This window comes from Rhea pennata, chromosome 25 (genome assembly GCF_028389875.1).
Source record: "Rhea pennata isolate bPtePen1 chromosome 25, bPtePen1.pri, whole genome shotgun sequence".
Classification (NCBI taxonomy): domain Eukaryota; kingdom Metazoa; phylum Chordata; class Aves; order Rheiformes; family Rheidae; genus Rhea; species Rhea pennata.
In genome coordinates this window covers 980,541-1,002,753 of record NC_084687.1, presented here as the reverse complement: position 1 = coordinate 1,002,753, position 22,213 = coordinate 980,541, and the positions used below count along the sequence as shown (strand labels likewise).

Genomic DNA, 22,213 nt, shown 5'->3' with positions numbered 1-22,213 from the left:
AGTAGTTGTCCTTTCTGCCACCTCCCCAGGCACCAGCATCACTTCTTCATCAGCTGGTGGCAGGAGAGGCCCTGGTGCTTGCATCCAAGAACTTCAGGCTCTACCACACTAGGATCTTTCTGGTATCAACTCCTGCGCAGCACCAGAGCCAGCTCCAAGTGCTGGAGGCTCCAGGGGATTTCCTCACCTCCAACGCAGCCTTCAGTCCCATGCTGAGCAGGACTTGATAACTATCAAGAGAAGGCTGTTCAGTGTCCTTGTCAGGATCACTACTACAAACAAGCCATTGTGCCTTCCATCTGGATACAGCAGCAGGCTTTTTTTTTTCCTCTCTCCCTAAAAAGGCAGAAAACTCCATCAAATAAATAGAGATGTTCCTGTGTTTTGGGATGCAGAAGAATTCTCACTTTACATCCGGAAAGGTTTTAAGGAGGCCTGGTGGCAAAAAAGACTGGCCTGGTCTTCAAGTCATCATGCTTGGAGAAAGCAGGGAGAAAATGGTCTGTCTTTGAAAAAAACAATTAAGCAGGTCATGGAGATCTCAGTTTGGCACTGGTGAGATTACACGGAGAAATCCTTAAATCAGTTCAACTACTGCTTCTTCTGTGATAGAAAAGAAGTGAGAACATGAGAGAACGCCTTTCCCAGGATCTCCTCTGCTGTCCCATGACAAACCCTGGCTGACACAGGGCAGGATGGAGGGGATGATCCAGTGGGTCATGGAGAAGAGAGAGAAGAAAGTGCCAGTGTGAGAGAAGGGCCTTGCTGACCCCTAGAATAGGAGGAAAGGAGAATAGTGGCAATGTCCTCTGGGAAACATACTTCTGAAAGGAGCCTCCAGCCTTTTGTGGAAGCTGGACTGTGAGAGATCATTCACAGGGGATGAAGACCCCGCAGGTTTGTCCTTCAAGCATGGGGTTAATCAGAGGACTTGTGCAACACCAGTGTGTGCAATCCTTTCCTCCCCTGCTCCAAGCACAGATGACTCACACCCTAACCTGTCCCTCAGCTGCACCCATGCCTTGCTGGGCATCCTCTGGCTTTAGACCATGCTGGAACCCAGACCCACATGGCCATGCACAGCACTCATCCTGCCTCCTGGCCTCTGCTCTTGAGGAGCTGATGGGTCAGCTCTGAGCTAGCACCCTCCCTGAAAAGAGGTTCAGAGAAGAGCCTGGGGAAAGTTTACCTCCTAGTAGTGGCAAAATGAGACAGGCAGCTGGGAGGCAGAGGAGAATGTTAAATCCAGCCTTTGGTTCCTTATCCAGTAACTTTCTTTTTTGCTTGTATTCCAGCCTCCAAGGTGATTCAAATGTTTAAAGGACCCACCAAAAAACACTTGCTAAGACTCAAGATGCTAGGAGTGGGACTGAGCAGCAATTGCCTTTCTTACTGCAGAGTGGAGGGAACATATGGGGAAGAGCTCAAGATCAGTGGATCAGCTAATTTTACGATTAGGGCTTGGAGAGAATGAAGGGAACTTGCAGTAAATTTGTCTTGAAATTGTCCAGGGGAGATTTCCCCAGGTTTACTGTACTCCTTGTGTCCGTAGTTAGGGAACAGTAAAGAAGCTCAGTGAGCTGAGTCAAATGTACATCTTCAAACATTGAGGCCAAGTAGACTGTTTCCAGGCAATGGATCTACCTGGACACCCCTCAGCAGACCCACCACCACACTATGACCAGCATCTCCAGAGAAACAGCCCTCAGTGCAAGGATGGGTTAGGTGTCTATGGGCACCACACTTGATCCTTCTCTATGCTATAGTCCTGGTCAGCAAAATCCATCTGGCCTCAAGACTGTGGAGTGGAGACAAACTGCTGCAGGAATGAGCTCTGGAGCGTGCAAGAACTGAAGGAGTACAGATTATGACAAAGGCAACATGAAACCATGGCAGGCAGAAGAGAAACCAATGTCTCTGAGGAGGAGTCAAAAAGCTCAGCCTGGAATCTGATCCCCAGGAATCTCAGCAAGTGTTATAGCAGGGAGAGTGAGAAGGGAGTTGAAACATTTCCTGGTCACTGGAAAACCATCAAGACACTGCAGCAGAAAGAAAAGGGGAGCTGACAATGCCTCACAAAGCTGCTTCTTCATGGAAGCTGGTAGTGCACAAAGTACAAGATGGAACATCATCCATCCTATGGGATCAGGTATGAATAAATTCCCATCACTGGGCTGAACTCTGGTAGACAATAAGATCTTAGTAGTGAAGCGAGGGACTAGGACCTTCCCCCTCCTGTCACTTTTTCCAATCTTTTTGCAGCTCCTAGTTTGATCCAGTAGGTAATCTCCTTCCACTCCAGAGCTTCACTGTCAAGTCACTGAGAAACAAAGGTGAGAGGGATGGTGTGAATGAGGGGCTCCATACACAAAAGCCACAGACACACTGCAGAGAGGCAGTGCTGGGTAAACATACACTCCCCCCCCAGCCCATGGTAGCATGCAGCCCACAAGACTTCTAGGCTACTTTCTCTTGGCAGGAGGTTGCCCAATTCATGTCAGGGAACAGGCAGGCCCAATGGGGCTCAGTCTCCAGATCACACTACTGGCAGCAATTGGTGACAGGGAACAAAGAAACTATGATCTCTGTGGACTCCCAAGCTGACTCTGATAGCAGGACTCCCTGGAGTGAGCTCTGACTGGATTAGAGTTGTGGCACTGCAGGGAACTACTGAGTATCCTGGGACATAGGATGCTTTGGAGGCCAGCTGCCAACTCCTGCCCCATCATACATGCAAGGGTGTGGGCAGGCTGACTCCCACAGAGCTGCCATGGTAGATATGGGCATGGAAGGGGAAAAAAAACCAAAAAAAAACGAACCTCCCCTCCCCCCCCCAAAAAAAGAAGTCCCCAAATAACCCCCAAACCTCCAGGGATATGACTGGGGCAGAGGGGCAAGTCACTTCTAGCAAAAATTTATCAAGTGGAGAAAAACGCAAAATAGTTTCATACCGTTAAGAAGCAGCTCAGATCAGAGAGAAAAAGAGAGAGAGAAAGAGAAGATAAAGCAAGCAACAGAGAGAAAGATAAAGGAAGAAAGAGATGGAGAGAGAGAGAGAGAGAGAAGTAAGACAGAAAAAGAGTGCATGAGCAAGAGAGAGACAGAAAGAGCAGGAGGGTCAAGGCAGACTAGTAGCACGGCCCTTTATGGCAAGGACGCGTCGTGGAAGGCAAGGGGTGAGCCCAGGCACGTAATTCCATAACTTTACCCGGCAGTCACTGTGGCACAGATGGGAGGTGGGGGGTAGGGAGTCAGAGAGAGAAAAAGGAAGGGAGAAAAGGGACATGGTCGAAAAGAAGATATCAGAGTCTTGCTGCTGGAGAGCTCCCCAAGAGCAGCAGGGGATGACCAGCCCCCAGGGAAGATGAGTTACTGTGTTAGGGACAATCATGGCATCATCAGAACATGGACAGGAGAAGGCTGAGGTCAGAGTGCTTGGTATGCCAGCAGGGAGCCACGCTCAGCAGGACTTGCCATGGGGCCTGCTAACATTGGCAAGATGAGATGCAGGCGTGAGGGGACTAGAAAGCTGCAACCCTCTCTTCCTTCCCTCCCTGTCCCACTTTTCCTTTACTCTCAGTGTAAACCCACCCAAGCCCAGAGATGACATCTCCACCCAGGGGTCTCCCACTCCCAGCGGGCTCTGGGGACCAGAAAACCTGAGGCTCACCTGGAGGCAGTGAAGATGTGCTTTGAGTTGGTGCAGATGGCATTGATGGGGCTGTCATGCCCTTTGATCTCCCCAACTGGGGTGAAGGTGTCCACATTCCAGACTTTTACCATGCCTCCACGGCAGGCACTCAGCACCATGGGGCGGCCAGGGATGAAGGCTAGGGCACAGACCCAGTCTTTGTGTGCATTGGGGATTTGCTGTAAGTAGGGGGACAAGACAGACCATGACCATTCTTACAGCAACAATTTAATCTGCAGCACCCACAAAAGCTTCATAAACCCAAGCAGATGTGCTCCAATAACTGCTGATTTGGACACTAGGGATGGTATTGCAAAATCAGGGAGTCAAGCCGCCAAGTGGCTGGATCCAAGACTCAGAGGTTGTTTTGTCCCTTGGGTGGGAGACAACAATCTTGTCTTCACAGAGGAACGTGGCACCCAGGGACCCAGAACAGCAGTTACTGCCTCAGCCTACACACTGGGCAGAATTGGCAACCCTGAGTGCCCTATAGCACCCACTTTTTTGGGGGTAGTGAGCCATCTGGCACACTTTCCCACAACAGTGGGGCCTGCTGTAGTTCAAGGAATAGAGGTGCTCTTCCTTGTTAGCTTAGCACAGACAGGACGCTGATACCAGGTCTCTGAATCTCCCCTTAGACTCTCTGGCAGCAATGCTCCTCCGCCTCACATTACCCCAAGGACCTGTTCCATCCACTTCTCTCCAGACCTGGGTAAGTTCCTGCTGCTCCAGATCCCACTTCTTTATGCCGTTGTCCCTGGAGCCACTGAAGAGGATGTCTCCCTGGATGGCCAGGCACTCGATGCCGTCATAATGAGGGGGCTCAAAGTTGTGAGTGGGGCCGATATTGCCCATCATACCCTCAGTGATCTCAAACACCTGGGGGAAAGTAGTGGGTGAGAGACTTCAGATGGGAATGGAGGTCACCTGTTCTCAGAAAACTGGCCATCAGTCTCTGTTTCTAGGCTCAGAGTACCCAGACTGTTGCTGGAAAGGGGAGTGGTAATTGAGGCTTTTTAGGGGCTAAGGTCTAACCAAGCATTCTGTCACAATCAGGGGAAGTCTGCCACCAATGGCAGCTCTTATTCTATTGCAATTTACTCATGGGGAGTTTTTACACACCACCATGGGCCAAGCTAACAGCTTGCAGCTGTCAGAAGAGTGGGATCCTGGTTCCCATCACAGCTCATCACTTCTTTCCACTTCCCTGGTGCCAGTTCCAGTTCAACCTGCTAAAAACAGCAGAAAATGAAAAAGGAGGGGGGAAGCTTTTATTGTGTTGGTGCTGTGAATAAGCAGGTACAAAGTATCTGTATCTGGGAGGAAAATTATGCAGAACAGGGCAAGCTGCTTATCTGTATCAGCCATAGCAAGCAGATGTCATCCACAGAGCCTGAGGAATGAGAGAGATGCAAACTCCTGCCTCCAAAGCTTCATTTGTATAAGGAGCAAAGTAAAAAGCAAGATTAGGGGTGAGTAGACGGGCAAAAAGCCATAGGCAGAGGGGAAAACAAAAATCTAGGTGACGAGAGAAGAGGCTTTAAGTGTTGTCAGCAGCTGAGCTCCCCTGTGGGACATTGGGCTCTGCCTAGGAGTCAGGGAAGAGTACCTTGACGTAGTGATCTTTGGAGCCTGTGACCACCAGGTCATGGTTGCTTGCAGTCTGGTTTACTGTGAGACACATCACAGGCCCGATGTGGCCACCCAGCTTCCCGATTGGCTGTAACCTTAGAGCAATGGCACAGGGTCAGCTCACTCTTTCCTGAGCACCAAAGCTCCTCCGAGGGGCTCTCCCAGGCACAGACTCCTACATGCCTGGCACCCCTCAGACAGGGAACCATCTCCATAGGGGATCATGAGCAGGGACATCCCATTTCCTAGTGATGCTAGGGGTAGAAGAACAACCTTGAGGCACAGCAGCAACCATTTGCAGAGCAGAAACAAAAGCTCAGCAACCTAGTGCCTACTTGACAGAGAGGGGAACAACAGCACAATTAGCAGACTGCTGCTCACCCTCCATGTTTTTCACCTTCTCCTAAGGTATGCCCAATTCATAGATAAACCCCCACACCAGGTAGCCCCACTGCTGCTCCTCACCTCTTGGGTCCCATAGGATTCCCAGAGGTTCCAGGAAATCCTCACTGCTAAAGGGCTCTCACTTTCCCTAGGGGGAGTCATTTCAGACCCTCCTGAACAGGCAGAGTCTGCTGAGTATCAGTAAGCTGCCTTGTCCACTCTTGGCACTAGCCCTCACCTGCTCAGCTCCCAGATGCGGACAGAGTTGCCAGTGGCTGCGTAGAGCATGGTGCCGGTGGGGTTGAGAGCGATCTGGTTGATCTGGTGCTCGCCCTGTACACTGGTGACAGTGCGTGTAGTGGTCCCAGCACAGGCATCCCCAGAGATCACCTGGCCAGAAGATCTATGGGAGGGAGAGATTGAGGAGGGAGGGTAAGCAGAGAGCTGCAGAGATCAGAACCACTGGGGCCTCACTGAGTAACTGGATGGAACTGCTGGGCTCCAGGTTAGCACGACTGAGCTGATCCCACAGGTTAGCTGAAATCCACATCTGGAAAGGCCCTTGCGATATCACCTACTGTGTGGCCCTCCTCGGATCAGCAGATCTTTTTCTCTCAGGGCACTACTGCCTGAGAAGTAGAGCAAAGCACCTTGGGTATGTGTATGATATGGAGCATCCTGCTCTGCTCCCAGTCTCCATTTTGGGCTGCTCTTTCCTCCTCCCATTTCCCTTTGCTCCCTGTAGGAAGAGGAAGAGCTGGTTTGGCCAGTACCTGGCTAGTCCTGGCAGGCAGCATAGAGAGGCAGAGGTATTTGGCCTCATCATCATGGGTGAGCTGGGAAGAGGAAGCACCTTCAGATCATAGCAGATGAGATGAGGTTGGATGATGTAAGGAGTTCTCTGCCAGAGTGAGATGGTAAACCTGGCCTGCTGAGCACTCTCTGCAGACCTCTGAGCCCTGCTTTGGGTTGGCAGACAGTGGGTACAGCCTGTCCAATGCTCCTTTCCAGTTCTCAAACTGCTCTTTAAAGATCTGAGCTCCCACTCTGCACTGCCAGACATGTTCCCAGAGGCAGCTCTCTGCTACCTGCCAAATCCCTTCAACGTTCTTTCCCCTGGGCCCTCACTGCAGGGTAGCCACAGGTCTCCCTCAACCTCCCTGCTCCCTCATGCTGCAGCACTGCATTTGCTGCAAACTGTCATTAAAGCAGCTGGTTTGAGGCTTTGTCTCTAGACTTGGAGCCCCAACAGGTCCTGGGATTGGCTTCTGCAAACTCAGAGATGCTCACAGTTCCACGGTCCCTCAAGGTCACTCCCGCCTGCTACATACGTGAGGGTGCGGATGCACCGGGCTGAGTCCCGGATGTCCCACACTTTGATGTATGAGGTAGACACGGAGAACACCAGCCCTGTGTGGCTGCAGTACTTGATGGAAACCACGTTGTTCGGATGACCCTTGAGGGAAGCAATTTCCTGGCCCGTCACCAGGTTCCACATCTTGCAGCTCCGGTCTGCGGGAGGAGGAATGTGCCCAAGAGCATCAGACGGGGGGGGGGGGGGGGAAGGGGGGAATGCCTCCATGGGCCTGGAGGCTTAGGGTTTTCCCCTGCCTCAAGGGGAAAAAAGGCAGCCAGCCCCAGCAAAGTGCAAGGGAAGGCTCAATACTGAGGATAGGACAGAGGCCCAGAAAGAACCATCCCCCTGATGCCGGGCACTTCATGCACATTCCCCCATGCTGATTTGTTGCCCTTGCCAGCAACCCCCCATCCTCTGCCTGTTCAGTAGGGCCTGCCACACACCTTTAGACCCAGTGAAAAGCAACTCATCGGTGGCATCCAGACAGAGCACAGGCTTGGTGTGTCCTTCTGCCACGGAGACACACTGCAGGGGGGCCGTCCGGGCATTCTTGCTGCCACCCACTGGATTAATGATGCCCCTTGCATGGGAAAGAGAGAACAAGAATGTTGGGGTCTGTGTACAGAAACACACTGTGCGACATGGTCCCAGAGGCGTTGGAGAGTGAGAACTGCCTCATCCCAAGCATTTCCCAGTGGCTGGCTGAAATATGGGCCCCTCTGTCTGAACTAGACATGCCCATGCAAGCTTCTTCATGGAGACCTTTCATGCCTCTCCATGATCACCCCCATCAGTTTCTGCCTGGTATCTCTGCCCCAGCAATACAGAAAAGGAATTCTGAAAAGAGGGTTAGCCACTGTTCTCTGTTCTGCTGCTTAGCCTCTCACGCCCACCACAAAGACCCAAGGAACAAGGAGACTCAGCTCATCAGATCAGTCTGGGACAAACTGGACCCAGCAACTACTCCAGCCTGAGGCTTTGCTCAAAATGAACGTTTCAGTGTACTAATGTCCAGCATTCCAGTTCCTCAGAGGCTGGAGTCCCCAGCCCACAGTTCATCACTGGTGACATCAGCAGACAGGGCTCCGCTCAAAGACCACAAGTGTGAAAAGAACAGTAGTAGCTTCTTGTACACAGTGTCTATGCTGAAATGGCCATAGGCGCCCTGTCACCTATTGCTGGCTCTAAGCAGAAGAGGATCAGTCGCTGCCAAATCTTTTTTCAAAAGACATACCAGCATAATACAGCCTCAAGATACAAAGGACCTGGAAATCCACTCCACATCAGCAGTGCTCTGGGAACTGGGCTCTGACAATCCCCCCCTCCAAGTCCCCAAGGGACACGTGCATGGCCACCAACTGTTCTTCCTAGCTGGGATTCTAAAGCACAGCCTCTGCCTGGAAGCAGAGCCCTGAGCTGTGCTATTCTTTTCTTACAGCTAGGGAAACTGAAACTGAGATACAAGACTGGAGAAGGGCAGGCCACATGGTCATGCAAGGTCTGCGTTAATTGGGAGGACAGAGCCAAATGTAGGGCTTGGAAGTCACATGCATATGATCTTCCTTTCTTGATTACCATTTGCACTTGCAAACCCAAATTAAATAGCCCTACCCTGACTCCTAGCATTTATCTCAATTATGAGGTAATACTGAAACCAAATGGAAATCCCAGGTCCTCAGGGCTGCTGCAAAGTGAAATACTATTGATGAATGTGGTTTTGCTGCCCAACTGCAAACCATCTTAGGTGACCCAGCATACTCCAACACAGCCACATATCTGATACCATCCCCATAGAGTGACTAGACACCTATGAAAGCTCAGGGTACAGGCAATGCAAGGGGACATTCAGGAGCTAGAGGATGGGGAAAAGATGGCCCTGCTGGTAAATAACTTCAGCAGGTAGGATAGTACAGAAGGACAAGCCCAGGGCCATCTTCATTCCCAAGGCTAAGCTCTGCACTGCAGACTGACTTGTTTTTTCTTTCTGCAAGATAAGGAAAGAGGTTTACTCCTCCTCTTTCCAGCACTGAGAAAGCACACCCAAGTGGGGAGCACTTGGAGATATTTGCCTGGAAGAAGCTTGCAAGAAGGACACATTGACAGTGTTCAGTGTTATCTAAGCTACACCAGTGTCCCAGCATCACATCATACTGCTGGAGAGCTGGGGGAAGCTATGGCATTGTGCTGATGACAGCCCAGAAGTGGAGCAGAACATGCAATCACCTCCATCCAGCCAAAGGCTATACATGTTCCCAGTGCCACATTACCAAAGGCTGATCAAGAACAGCTCAAAGCTAACAATAGAAACGACAGCATCAGATGTTGCAGCTGGCATGCCAAAAGGAGAGAGATAGCATGCACTAGCAGCCTGGGAAAGAGTCCTGGGAGATAGGGCAGAGTAGCAAGGTGCAGGTGGAGCATGCAGGAACAAGGGAGAGTAGAATCATGAGAAAGAGAGGAGGAGGAGGAGAGGAAGAAGTGATAATAAATAGAAAGTTGTCTATACCTCAGCACCTCCGAGACAGAGGAATCGCTGTCATCAGACCTAGGGGCAGAAAATTAGCAGGATTATGGGAGAGAAAACCCAGAACAGCAGAGGAGTCAGAGATGGAGGGTTGTTATTGCATCCAAGCCAGTGTGGGACAAAGAGACGGAGAAAGAGAGAAAGAGAAACAGAGAGAATCACATCTGGAGAATCAGGGGAGAGGGCAAAGGAGCAGGAGGGGACATGACGATCAAGCAGCAGATCTCTGTCCAGGCACATTAATGCTGCTAGGTTTGCTCCAAGTTGGGGGCTGATCTTATGTCCAACCTGCCACAGGGGGTGGTTGGAGCAGCATTTGTGAATTGGTGCAAGTACATTAGCTTCCTGTGAGCCCCTCCATCCTGCCTCACCCCAGCCCATCCTGCTCCACAGTCCTTCTCAGCATTCCAAGACTGCCCCACTACGTCTCCAAGTATGACTTAGCATGAGCAAGAGCCTATGAGCTCCTGTGAGCAGCCAGTTTTGAGGGAACATACACCACGTCATCACAGGACAGGGGCAAGAGTCCAGCCTGGCCCTTGCAGAACATCTACTCCCTTGCAGAGAGGAGCAGTGAGGGAGGAGGGTGGCAGGAGCCTGGCTGGAGCCATCCCAGGTCCTGTGCTTCTACACCCTGCAGTGGAACCTGGTATTTGCTATTTGCTGCTACTGCACTGATCCCCCTCACTCAGACCTACCTGTCCCACAGGACTTACTTGTCCAAGGCAGACCCCTGGCTCTGGTTGCTTGTGAGACGAGAGAAGACATTGCGATCGTTGCGTGGGCGAGTAGGTGGCGATGAGGGAGGTGTGAAGCCAACATCTGGAGGCCTGAGCCAGGTAGGATTAAACAGAAACATGACATGGGGTTACTCAGCTGTCAGCTGCCAAAACCTTTCTTGCTCATGCTGGTACACTAGAGCCCTGACAAAGCAGCAACAGCCAGCATGACGGGCATCTCACGATTTGTCTGGGCTCAGCCTCCCTATAGCAAAGTCTCCAGCTCACCTGGCAGGTTGCCCACGATCATAGGATTTCCTTCTTGTCAGAGGCGAGGTATCTGAACCACGAGACTGCCTGGGACTGGAGCAGAGCAGAGCTTGGTGAGTGCCTGCTCTTTCCCAGGGTTGAGTTCCTTTCTGTTGAACCCACATGCTCTCCCTCAGCAGAGTAAATGGAGAGGCTGGGGTGCTCTGGAGGCATTATCACAAGGTCAGAAGATTTCTCAAGTCATCCCATGAGTGCAGATCCTTTTGGCACCCTGGGAAGCTGCCAGAGTTCTTCTGTCTATGAAGGCTGATAACAGAACTCAGGGCAATGAACTAGTGCCCCTCATGTTCCCTCCTTCTTTCTCTCCTCCTTGAGTACCCTTCTATTCAGTTGCAGAGGATACCAATATATTCTTAGATACTCTCCATCTGGAGAAGCCCATCATTGCTTACTGCAAACAGGCCTGGACAGATGTAGAATTTGGCTCACACTCACTGCTTTGGAGGGCCAGGACATGGCTTCCCACCCACCAACCCATGTCTCCGTGAAATTCTCGGTGCACAGAGACCCATCACCCTGTGCTCACAAGGTGCTTCCTCGCGTGGGCAGGCTGATGGTGCGGGACACTTTCTCCTTGTAGTAGGGATCTCGGATGGAGAAGCTGATCCCGTCCTCTTTGATCTCCACGAGGGATGCCAAAGACTTGGTGATGTTCTTGGTGGAGATATCCAGTGTGGGTCCTAGACACTCAGCTGACACTGCCTTCATCTGCCCTGAGAGCTTGGGCTCTCCCTAGAGCAAGGAACAGGGCTCAGACACAGGCAGCATGGGGAGGACATGGGATACAGCAAGGGAGCTGCAGGGTGGAGTTGCTCATGCTCCCTAGTCATGGGAGGCTGAGATTCCCTGCATCACACTGGGATGCCCATCACAGCCCTGGTTCTCCATACTCTAAGAAAGGGCAACAACCTCGGGAGAGCAGTGGGATTTCCTACACCTCTAACCACAAGTGAATGAATGTGGTACTGCATGGGGACCTGCTTGATGGCTACACAAACTTGGAAGGTATTGGGTGTCCTTGTGGATGTTTCCCAAATCTCCAGTCCTCCAGAAGACCACAAGACCAGGAGGTATGGGACCCTCTTTGCCTAGAGCTCACCCCACCATTCTAACATATCCCAAGCCTGTCTCTCCAACGGTAAGACTATGAAGCAGACCCCAAACTCAAGCCCTGGAGCACTGCCAGACAGTGTGTCCATCTGTCCATTATCCCATACCCTGTGGCAGGGCCATACAAAGTCAACTCACCTTGCACTTGAAGTCATCCTGGCTGGCTGAGCCCTTCATGGTGAAAGACTGGGAGAAGCTGCAAGGAATGCAAGAAGGCAGAGCTGGATTTTCAATGCTGAACTCTTTTCAGAGACCTGGCCACCCCCATTCAACAGATTCCTTGCTCCTCTGCACCCTTTCCCCAAGGGATGACCTAGTCTTCTTTTCCTGTTGGAGTCTAAGAGACGTTTGTGCTCCCTCCCAAGACCTAGACACCACAGGAGAGCTTAGATGGGGCTTTCTTCATTTATATTCATCCTTGAGCTTCTATGGGTGGCATCAGAGTCCCTGCCACACCACAGATGCTATCAGGTCAGGCATAGCTTGCTGCAGGCAGGGCTAAGCTGAGTGCTCACCTCCCATCTGAAGCCAGGCTGAATTCGGAGACCTCCTCATCCGTACTGGTGTAGCCATTCTCTGTGCACATGGGAGAAGCCATGTGAGCAATATGAAGCGACACATCACACCAAGTCCCATCTGGACTGGATGGCAGCAAGGCTCAGGGCAAAGCCTGGACTGTTGCAAAATGGCATGTTCCATCCTTGTGGCCTTGCTGCCATAGCTCAAGTTCCTGCCCAGAAGCACCACCTGTGCAGCCTGAGGGGCTAAAGCATGGACAGGCTGACCCCAGCCGCAGCATTTCCAAGTGCTCACTAGGGCTCTGGCATAATAGGTTAGACTCACCCCACAGGGAGGAGATGGAAGTTCATAGGCAAGGATGCCTTGCCCAAGGAAGGGTGCCCAGCCCTTGCCCTGCAGTCTGCCTCACCAAAGGCTTCTCTGTGAACTGCTGGCCCACCTTGCTGAACGTTGTGGATCAGAGCTTGTAGCTCGGGATGCAACTCTGCCTTCTCACGCAGGGCATCCAGGATCACGTGGTTCTGCGAAGAGCCAGTCACATCTGTCTGCTTCAGTCGGCCCTCCAGTAAGCGAATCTGGGCTTCCTTCTGTGCCACTTGCAGCCCCTGTCAGGAAAGTAGGCCATGGTTAGCCTGAGACAGACACATTACAGCCCCCCTTCTCTGGGTTCCATAAAGCCTGAGCCTACCCTTTATGCAATGTCTCAGCATGCCAGTCACCACTGCAGCATCAAGAAACACATTGTCACAAGGACAAGATGGGAGCAGGGTACCTGGGAGGGCCCTGTCAGACCTTCCCCAGCCCCCTGCCTCAACCAAGTGCAGTTCTGCAATACCTTATCAATGGAAGCCTTCAGGAAATTATCCAGTAGGAGCCGAGCTTCAGCCAGGGAGCATGAGCTGATCACCACTGAGGTGTCAGTGGAATCCAGCTCTTCCTGAAAATCAGAATTAGGAAGGGAATTAGATGCAGCACAAGAGGCCTGCTGCTGGGCATGGGAAGGGCAGATAGCAGGCACACTAGTGAGCACTGCTTCACAAGGATGTTGGTGGCACTTTCGCCACATCTCTGTCTGGAATCATTCACTCTTGACTCTCATTTGCTCCAGTCTTCTCAAATGACTCTTGAGAAGATTTAGACAATGACACTCCATGAAAACCTGAACGGCTTTGGCACTGCCGTGCGCATCTTGGTGCAGACACGTAATTTGACACTAATTTGCAGGCACCAGCCTTGCGCAGATTCACAGCATCTCAAATCACCAGCTCAAAGTCTAGCCTGAATTATCAAAAGCCTCTTTTCCTCTGCTCACCTATGTGAGGCAAACTAGGGACAAGCTGGGGGCAGCACAAGAGCCTCTTGTCCAAGGCTGCAGCCACTAGAGGGGAGTGGAGAGTCGGGAAGCTGTACAGCGTCTTTGCAATGCATCTGGTGTCAAAACTAAACAGAAAATTTGTTGTTTTTTTGCTGTGAAAAGCACTGATCCTCCCCAAGCAAGTTTCTTATGTAGGACCTACAAATCCTTGCAAACTCCCATGAAGATGAGCAGTCACCAGCCTTTGCCAGGTGCTGCGGCTTTTCCATGTTTCTCAAGGCTGTGAGGTATGAGGCATTAGGATGTTCATTTCTTAGTCCTGCTACAGAGTCCCCACTGACAGAGCCTGGAGGAGGAGTGAAGGAAGAGCCTGGCTGCCCACTCTGCACTGGTGGTGGGAACTCACCCATAGAAGTGTTAGGAAGCTGCAAGCACATGGCAGAGCTCCCATTCACAATTAACCACATAACAAGAAGTCATTGTGCTGGTGCAACCTCTCAGTGTCAGTGTCTACATCACTTGCCCAGAGGAAGAGCTCAGGCATCCAACCTGGGCAGGCCCCAGAGATGCCCTGGCCTCCTGGGGATGTTCCCCACTCTGCATCCCTTCCTCTCATTTCTGCAGGCGGAGCCCGGTCCAGTTGCCCACCTTGGTCTCCTCAATCTGCATTATAGTAGCTTGGCAGTCAGAAATGCTGTCATTGATGTAGTCTATGTTGGCCCCCAGCACCTCAATCTCCTCATTCAGCTCCTGCAGGCCTTTCTGCTCCTTGGGGTTCTCTGCCTGCAGTTTTGTCCTCTTGCCTAGCAGTGCCTCCTGTAGCAGTGCCAGCTCCTCCCGTTTCTAGAGGGAGAAAAGTAGATGGGTTGGCACTGTCAGCATGGTTGTCCCCCATCCCTGTAGCTATTACCCAGCCCCCTTCATCCACAGTTCTGCCCTCACCTTGATGAGTCGCTCCATGTCAGCCTCTAGGTTGACGATGGTCATTCTCTGCATGACAATGTCGAAAATGCGTCGTTCTAGAGATTGCCATTTGAGGCGGGCAGCCTTGCTGAAGGTCTGGCTCGTCCCCTTCTTAGGGAACTTCTTCCTACAGCCAGAGGGGAGAAAAGGGGTCAGAGAACCCAGCCACATCTTCCTAGAAAGCTGCGCTTTCCCCTAAAGAATGCCCTGGCTTTGGCTACCCAGGGGTGGAGGAGGCATCTGCATCATTTTTGGATACTCAGATCTGTCATTACCGCTGCCTGCTCTCACTAACTCTACTCCCTCCTTAGCAAGGGCAGGGGCAACAGCAACAGACTACCAGATCATTACAGCAGGGTTGAACCTGGCAGGGTTTGTCCTTTACTAGTAACACTTGCACAAGTTCAGTGTTGGAGTCAAGCTCAGGTGATGGGTAGTTACACACTGCCAGTCCAGTCTGTTACCAATTGAGCAACTCAACACAGGCAAAATGTGCAATATAGAGCTAGCCTTCAATCTGTGCTCCCAGCTAAAAGCCAGCTGTGCTACTATGGGGATTCTGGGAAGGCTTATCATCCACCCTGTGCAGCCCCAGTTCAGCAGATACAGTCTGTCTCTGTCCTCACCTGGCAGGCCGAGCCCCATTCATAGTGGGTGAGGGGTCTCCCAAGAAGTTATTGATTTTCCGGTTCCATTGGCGCACGATGCTGGAGACTGAGCGAGCCCCAGACTCAGGCTCTGAAGAGGTGGTGCTGGCTGATACCTCTGCACCAGAGTCCAGCATGGCTGGCTTCTGGCTCATCCTGCCTGCGACTCGGTCCGACATGGGCTTGGCGAGACGACGCAGAGCTGAGACCTGCCCAAAAAAGGACAGAGGAGTGCCTGCATCAAACAGATATCTCCAGCCCAATCCTGCCTCAGCAACTTCAACTCTCTATAGGACAAAGAGCAACAGCAGCTCTAAAGAGACTCAAAGCCCTGAGATACAGAGAGGTGCTTCAGGCAGCAAATTCAGGGTGGGAAATAAGCCCAGGCTAAGCAGCTCTAATGGAAGTTTGAATCCTGCCCTGAGGCATTTGTGTAACTCTGCAGACAGCATGCAGAAGATTTCTCCCTCCTGACTCACATCCATTCCTCTTCAGCCAAAGATCAGCTGCCCCAGGAGATGGGAAATTCCTCTGCTGGCCATTGTCATCTTTCACCTGGTTACTAACAGCCATAAACATCCTCCTAGTCCTTTGGGAAATCTTACCCCAGAACTACTATTTTCCAAGTGCCTGGTTGTCTCCTAGTCGAGTACTTGGGCTGCGAACCCAATGGAGGTAGAGATGATCCCTGTCTGCCCCAGACAACTCCCAGAGGCCCCTGCCCCAATAGAGGTGGCTGCCACTCTCTCACCTCCTGGGTTTTCCTTCGCAATACTATTTCCTGCTGCCGCTTCTGAGACTCCAGAGCCCGGATCTGAAACTGTGCAAGAGAGAAACAGATGATTAGAGTCCTGCTGGAGAAAGGAAGGCTGCCCAAACACCTTAGCAACGATCGCAGTCTCAGGGCTCCCATCACTGCAGGTAGGACATGGCACAGTTCCATATGGGACCAGACTCTTATACAGTTTTTGGACATGAACAGAGTCACTCCTGATTTCAACAGAGCAGGTTTACAGCCCCCTGGCTAGCCTTTACAACACACTCCCTTCTGAGCTGGGCAGGGAGCCCACAGCACCTCTGATAATCAAACTGCAAGCCGCAGGAAGGCTTTGAGGATGCAGCTGTTCAATTAGGTGTCCTGTGCCAGGGACTGTGCTGCTCTTTGCATGGCAATTGGTGCAGCAGTGCCCCAAGTTTCTGGTATTTTTGAGCACCTCAGGGTGCCAGAGCAGGACAGGTGTTGATCCTTCCACTAAGCCTACCGTTTCCTGCACTGGTACACCCAGTACGACATGGGCTAGCTGGACGGAGCTCTAACCTCCTGCCGGCGTTGCTCCTTCTTGAGTTGAGCAATCTCTCGATTCCTCTTAGTCTCTGCCAGCCGCCTCCGCTGCTGTTCTTCCCGCATCTGCTTCATCAGTGCAACCTGGAACAAAAAGTGTCATTTGTCAAGGCACAAGCACTCAGTGGTGCCACAGGCAGGGACCCACACATCACACACAGACAGCCATTCTGTGCTTGCCACCAGGAGTAAAAAATATAATTTCTCCCTCAAGCAGAGCAGGGAGCTGCACCTACCCACTTGGCTGTCCCAGTATCAACCTCAGTGCTACACTAGAAGACTCCTCCCAGGACTGGGCACTAGGGATTCCCTCCCCATCCTGGCACACAGCAGCCACCCTCCCGGGTACCTTTGCCTTCTTCATCTCGGCCACCTCTGCCTGCAGCTTCCTCAGTTCTCGTTCATAGCGGGACTGGTTCTTCAGCAGTCGCGCGTGCTCCTTCTGGGCTGCCTGGAGCTTCTGCAGGTCTCGGTTCATCTCCTTCAGTCGTTTCTCATAGTCTGCTTTGATCTTGTTGGCTTTCTCCTCTGTGTAGCACTCCATGGTGCCTGGGGAAATGTGGTGAGGGGCTGAGATGGCCACGTACCCTGGGCTCTTTCTGCATCAACACACCCTGCCAGGGATGCAGGGCTCGGTGCCCTTGTTGTCTTGCCAGACCTTTTTTTATCCGTTCTGCTCTGATGCCAGCATGGGCTGGGGTCTGTCTGAGGGCACCCTTCAGGATAGCAGTTCATGCCACAATTGCCAGGGGCTTAGAGAAGCTATGGAAGTGGATCTACAGCCATGTGAAGCCCTGCCTATGTGACCCATTATTTGCTGAGCCTCAAGATCAGCTACACTGTTGGGTCTTTTGGGTCTCATGTGTCCCTCAGTACCTCAGTTTCTCCAAGTGTCTAACAGGACCCCATATCCCAGGAAGCAGTGTCAAGGATAGAAAAGGCACTGCCTTTCTTTCCTCTCGAGCCACCTCTCTAGCACCACTGGGGTCATGAGCTTTCCAGGTGACTAGTCTTGCTCCCAAATGACCGTGTGGATAGTTGGAGTTGGCAGGCCAGAAAGGGGGGATTTAGGGCTGGCTGCCATAGGAATAAGATCGCACAAGAAGTGATTCTCACTGAGGTTCTGCAGGACACGATCCCGCTCCAGCTGTGTGTCTCGGATCTTGTTCTGCAGTAGTATCAGCTTTTCCTCGTATTGGTGCTTGAGGGTCTGCAAACGCCGCTGGCTGTTCTCCAGCTCATCAATCAGCTTCTGCTTGATCTCTATCTCACATGTCAGATCTGCCAGGTCAGCTTGGAAATTCACGGCTGGAGGTGAAGAGGGATAGTCAGACAGGGAGGGACTGGCATCAGTCTCACGGCCCCACTGAATCATAGTGCAAGGAGAGGACAGAAGGAGCTGAAGATGAAGGGGCACAGGGCATACTGCTGGGGAGTACCAGTACTCCAAAGAGCCCTGGACATACTCTGCAGCAGACAACATCTCCTAGAAGAGATGTGGTCCAGGGTCCCACCAGACTCTCCCTTCCTCAACACCAGGACACCATGGCTAACACAGCCCCCGATACCAGGATGCTCATATGGCCCTGAACTTTACCCTTCTCTTCCGCATCTGAGTCCGAGTCTACCAGGCTCTCTTCACTCCCTGAGTCCTCATCTTCATCCTCACGTCCATCCTCTTCCTCACAGCCACTCTCATCTTGTTCTTCCTCCTCCTGAAAGGTAAATGCCAGGCATCAGCTTACAGCATGGCTTTGTCTTTCTTTCTATGGTATCTCCCCACCTCCAAACTGGAGCTCATCCCCACAGCAATGGGCCTCAGCCTCCCAGGCAGGATGTATGGAGGCTGCAGCACCCTTTCTGGAGCCCCCAGTGTACACAGCGGAGATGGCAACTCTGTACTCTGGGTCTGTCCCCTCCCCCCACCCCCCCACTCAAAGACTTCCCCAGCTGAACAATACTGCATCATCCCACCCCCTTCCACCAACACTGGGTGAAATTGAGCCTAAAAGAACACTGCCTCCTTGCTCCATATCAGAACAGGCTGGGGAGCATCCAAAGCCTCTTTACTCCTGCTCCTGCCATTATGGGATCCCTGGCTCCATGACCCACCCCAGGCTCATCACATCCTTCTCCCACTAAGGGTAGCAATGATGCTTCAACACCCAAATGTTCACCCCCTGTGCCCCATCACCTCTTCAGCCTCGTTCTCATCCGTCTCCTCCCCATTGTCCTGCTGCAGCTTTGGCCGCTTCTTAAATGCTTCCTTCTCAGGGCTGAGGGAGAGGAGCAGGAGGGCTGGTGTGAGTTTCATCGAGGGGGAGCCTGGGGATGGGTCCCACAGAGCTGTCCCACTCCCCTCCCACAACCTCCTTCTTTTGACCCCTCTGGGAAAGCAACCTCTGGATATGTGTGATGCCTGAAAAAGACATCGAGGAGGAGGCAGTGCTGTGGAAAGGAACCCAGGCCACTGAGTTCCCCATCTGTGGTGATTAGCAAAGATGGCGAGAAAAAGGCAAGATACCTGGCCTGCAAGGACAGACAGGATTGACATGGAGCCTCCCCCTCCCCCAGTGTCACACAGGAGCCGACCTCTTCCTCCGCTGCCTCCTCTCTTTCTTTTTCAAACGCTCCAGGTCCTGCTTGGCCCGTCGGAGGACGTCAGAGGCCTCTGTCTCCACCGAAGCAGCAGGACTGCTCAGGCCAGCTAAGCCAGGTGCTGGAGATGAGCCCATGGAGTAGGGGGGCCTGGCAGAGACACGCGAGAGGCTGCGACGCAGTGATTCATTCATGGATTCACTCTCCAGGAGCTTGGTCCTAAGGAGCACAGACAGGATGTAATCAAAGAGGGGATATCCTGCCATCTCAAGGGGAAGCTGGCTGGCCTTTAAGGAGGTAAGAGTCAGGCACAGAGTCAGTATCAAATCTTCCTTACTCGTCTTGAGCCAAAAGACCAGGACACTGAACAGGGAGCATCTAAGTGATATGCGAAACAAGCAGATGGACTCAGCAGTCCCTGGGAAACATCAGGAAGTCCTGTCAGCCCTTCTCCTCCTCCACTGATGGGCACACAATGCATAACTCTAGCCAATGCACTGCCCAACCCTGAGACTGGGATTCACCCAGCTTGAGAGATGCCAGTGGCCTGAGACTGGGATTCACACAGCTCAAGAGATGCCAGTGGCCTCAACAGCTGCTCCATTAAGGCTTACAAATAACCTCTCCTAACAAACCACATTCCCAGTGATCCTTTAGAGGTATGGAGCTCTGACCAACCAAAGGCCTTGGCAAGGAGGAGGGCAGCACCTAGGCTCAAATACAGTCCTTGCATGCACCAGTGCATGGTCCAGCACACCATGGGATCCAGGTAACAAGTACTCAACACATTAGACCTCATTGCCTGCCAGCAGTGAGCAGAAGGGGAGAACAGCAGAGCCTGGCTCACCTCAGCTCTTCAATCTCCCGAATGTAGTTCTGGATGAGGGCACCAATGGCTTCGTTACCATCGCCTAGAGGAGTAGAAGCTCAGGTTGGTCAAGGCACAATGCAGGCCCTGTCATGGGCACCACTGGCCTACATCCTGGCTGTGCTGGGTGGGTTGACCCCCTGTATTGCATGTGTCCAGTCTCACCTGCCTTGGCCAGCATCAGGTTAGCCTCCTGGCTCATAAGATGCATGACTCTGCTGTTGATGGCATCAATGGCCTCCTGCATGGCTTTCACTCGCATGCGCAGTGTGTTGTTCTCCTTCTGGAGCATGGCATTCTCATGGAAAAGGTCACTGTAGCCTTCAGAGCCATCCTCCCCGATGACCCGCTTGCCCTTTAGGGAGAGGAGAGGAGCCCATGAGCACAGGATGTGCTAGGAGGTGGAGGCCCACCAATAGTATCTGTGGGGCCAGGCAGGCCCCGATCCCCAAAGTAGGGGCAGGGAGAATACAGGGATCCTAGGAAAGCCCGAGCTGAAACACCCAGAAGGAAATGGCATAGATAGAGCATGGGGGATGTTTAAAGGCTTCTCCCTACCTCAACATTCTGAGATTTGTCCAAAGTTCTACCTGTGGCAGGGCAGGAATTAAATTCACATCTCCAGTGTCTGAAGCACACACACTAACCACTAGGCCAGCCTTCAAAGGCCTGCGGTGGGGAGATAAATGACCTGGCCATTCACCAACTGAGGACTAGCTTTTATGGAGAGCAAAGCAGTAAGAGCTGGACAGATGTACAAGGGCAAAAGAAACCCTGAAATGTTCTCTCTGCCCAGAAAATCATCCATCATTCTTAACAGCAAACTGACATTTTTCACAGTCTCTCAGTGTTTTGCCATAGCTGATTTTCTCCACATTATGGTGCCACTGAAATATGGCCATTTCTGGAGCAGTGACCAACTGTCCAGGGCCACAGAACTCACTCATAGAGAACAGGGGCTATGCAATAGGGCCACATATGAGCTGCTTATCCATAGCGTGAGAATGTGGTGGACAGGAGGGTCCTGCCCACTAAAATGGCCCCAGTTTAAACATGAGGAGGATTCTTCCTGCTTCTGGTTCAATCTCATCTTTATGGCTGCCTTCCCACAGGGTTCTGCTCATTTGGCCACTCACTGCTTTGTACTCCATCAACTCCATCTGGAGACGGGCAATCTCAGCCCGCAGGGCACTGATCTGCTGGCTTGTCTTGTCTTGGTTCACCACCACTTTGTTCTTGATGTTGCGAGCCCGGTTTGCATACTTGAGTGTGTTCAGGGTCTCCATGAAGTCCCGGTCAGATGGGCTCACACAGGCAATCATGATGGTTTGGCTTGGAGAGATGAAGGTCAGGATGAGATGACAGTTCCCACTGCTCTGTGCCAACTTGGTGGAAGAACCATGAGGTTCAACTATATTCAATGATGGGCTTCCCCCAAGACCCAACAAAGGCCACTTGCATTTAGACAGCCACCCTAGGCCCTTCTTTACTTCATAACCAAGGTATAATCCAGATTTGATCCCTCCTTGAGCTAGGGGTACTGGCAAAACCCACATGTACCACCCCACCAGCACAGCATCAAGCATCATTGAGCAAAATCCACCATCCAAAATCTGGCCCAGCACATGCAAAGCTTTATAAAAAAGAAGGGGCTCTTCAAACAAGTACACCCAAACTAGGCAGGAAATTAAAGCTGACTCGTGTTGGGAAATGCTACCTGCCAACTCTCACATCAGCAAAGGCTCAGGAGCCCTTTGCAATTTTGCTGAAGCTGGCTAATTGTATCTGGGATTTGGGAGCAGCTAATGTATTTAAATCTGCAAAGTCAGGCACTCCCTCCCCACTGGACAACCCATAAAGTGTCTGAGTCCTGACACAGCTCCCCCACAGAAACATAGACCCTCATCCCTTTAAACATGGGGATAGCTTCCCACAGTTCTCCCACTGGGGTCAGCCCCCTCAAATCATGGTCCATGCCAGCCCCAGCATGGGACACCCTTACCTGTTGCCCCCGAGGGAATCCTGCAGCAGGCGAGTGAGCTTGGAGTCACGGTAGGGAATGTGCACAACTTTCTTGCTCTGGTCTCCAAGGGCACTAATGACATTTCCCAAGGCCAGCTGCCAATGCAAAGGAAAGTACACCCCCAAATTCAGTCTCTGCTGAAAACATAGCTGTCACATTCCCAGCATTTCAGGCTTGGCATACATGCTGTG

The 22,213-nt window shown here is 52.0% G+C and overlaps 1 protein-coding gene across 1 annotated transcript in view; it reads right to left on the bottom strand.

Annotated features, from left to right (window-relative positions):
• Positions 1–2,265: 2,265 nt before the first annotated feature.
• KIF21B (kinesin family member 21B) overlaps positions 2,266–22,213 on the bottom strand; it is a 45,424-nt gene continuing 25,476 nt past the window's right edge. Inside the window, exons 7-35 of the mRNA XM_062594895.1 lie at positions 22,002–22,117; positions 21,136–21,331; positions 20,165–20,354; positions 19,979–20,042; positions 19,126–19,350; positions 18,728–18,809; positions 18,131–18,248; positions 17,650–17,841; positions 16,883–17,082; positions 16,510–16,617; positions 15,943–16,011; positions 15,171–15,400; positions 14,524–14,671; positions 14,230–14,424; positions 13,102–13,203; positions 12,706–12,871; positions 12,263–12,323; positions 11,886–11,943; positions 11,164–11,369; positions 10,596–10,670; positions 10,305–10,418; positions 9,571–9,609; positions 7,508–7,644; positions 7,039–7,219; positions 5,946–6,110; positions 5,301–5,418; positions 4,400–4,570; positions 3,671–3,870; positions 2,266–2,320 (exon numbers count right to left, since the gene is read on the bottom strand). Of these exons, the coding sequence (XP_062450879.1) occupies positions 2,266–2,320; positions 3,671–3,870; positions 4,400–4,570; positions 5,301–5,418; positions 5,946–6,110; positions 7,039–7,219; positions 7,508–7,644; positions 9,571–9,609; positions 10,305–10,418; positions 10,596–10,670; positions 11,164–11,369; positions 11,886–11,943; positions 12,263–12,323; positions 12,706–12,871; positions 13,102–13,203; positions 14,230–14,424; positions 14,524–14,671; positions 15,171–15,400; positions 15,943–16,011; positions 16,510–16,617; positions 16,883–17,082; positions 17,650–17,841; positions 18,131–18,248; positions 18,728–18,809; positions 19,126–19,350; positions 19,979–20,042; positions 20,165–20,354; positions 21,136–21,331; positions 22,002–22,117 (3,981 nt within the window). The remainder of the gene's footprint in view (positions 2,321–3,670; positions 3,871–4,399; positions 4,571–5,300; positions 5,419–5,945; positions 6,111–7,038; positions 7,220–7,507; positions 7,645–9,570; positions 9,610–10,304; positions 10,419–10,595; positions 10,671–11,163; positions 11,370–11,885; positions 11,944–12,262; positions 12,324–12,705; positions 12,872–13,101; positions 13,204–14,229; positions 14,425–14,523; positions 14,672–15,170; positions 15,401–15,942; positions 16,012–16,509; positions 16,618–16,882; positions 17,083–17,649; positions 17,842–18,130; positions 18,249–18,727; positions 18,810–19,125; positions 19,351–19,978; positions 20,043–20,164; positions 20,355–21,135; positions 21,332–22,001; positions 22,118–22,213) is intronic.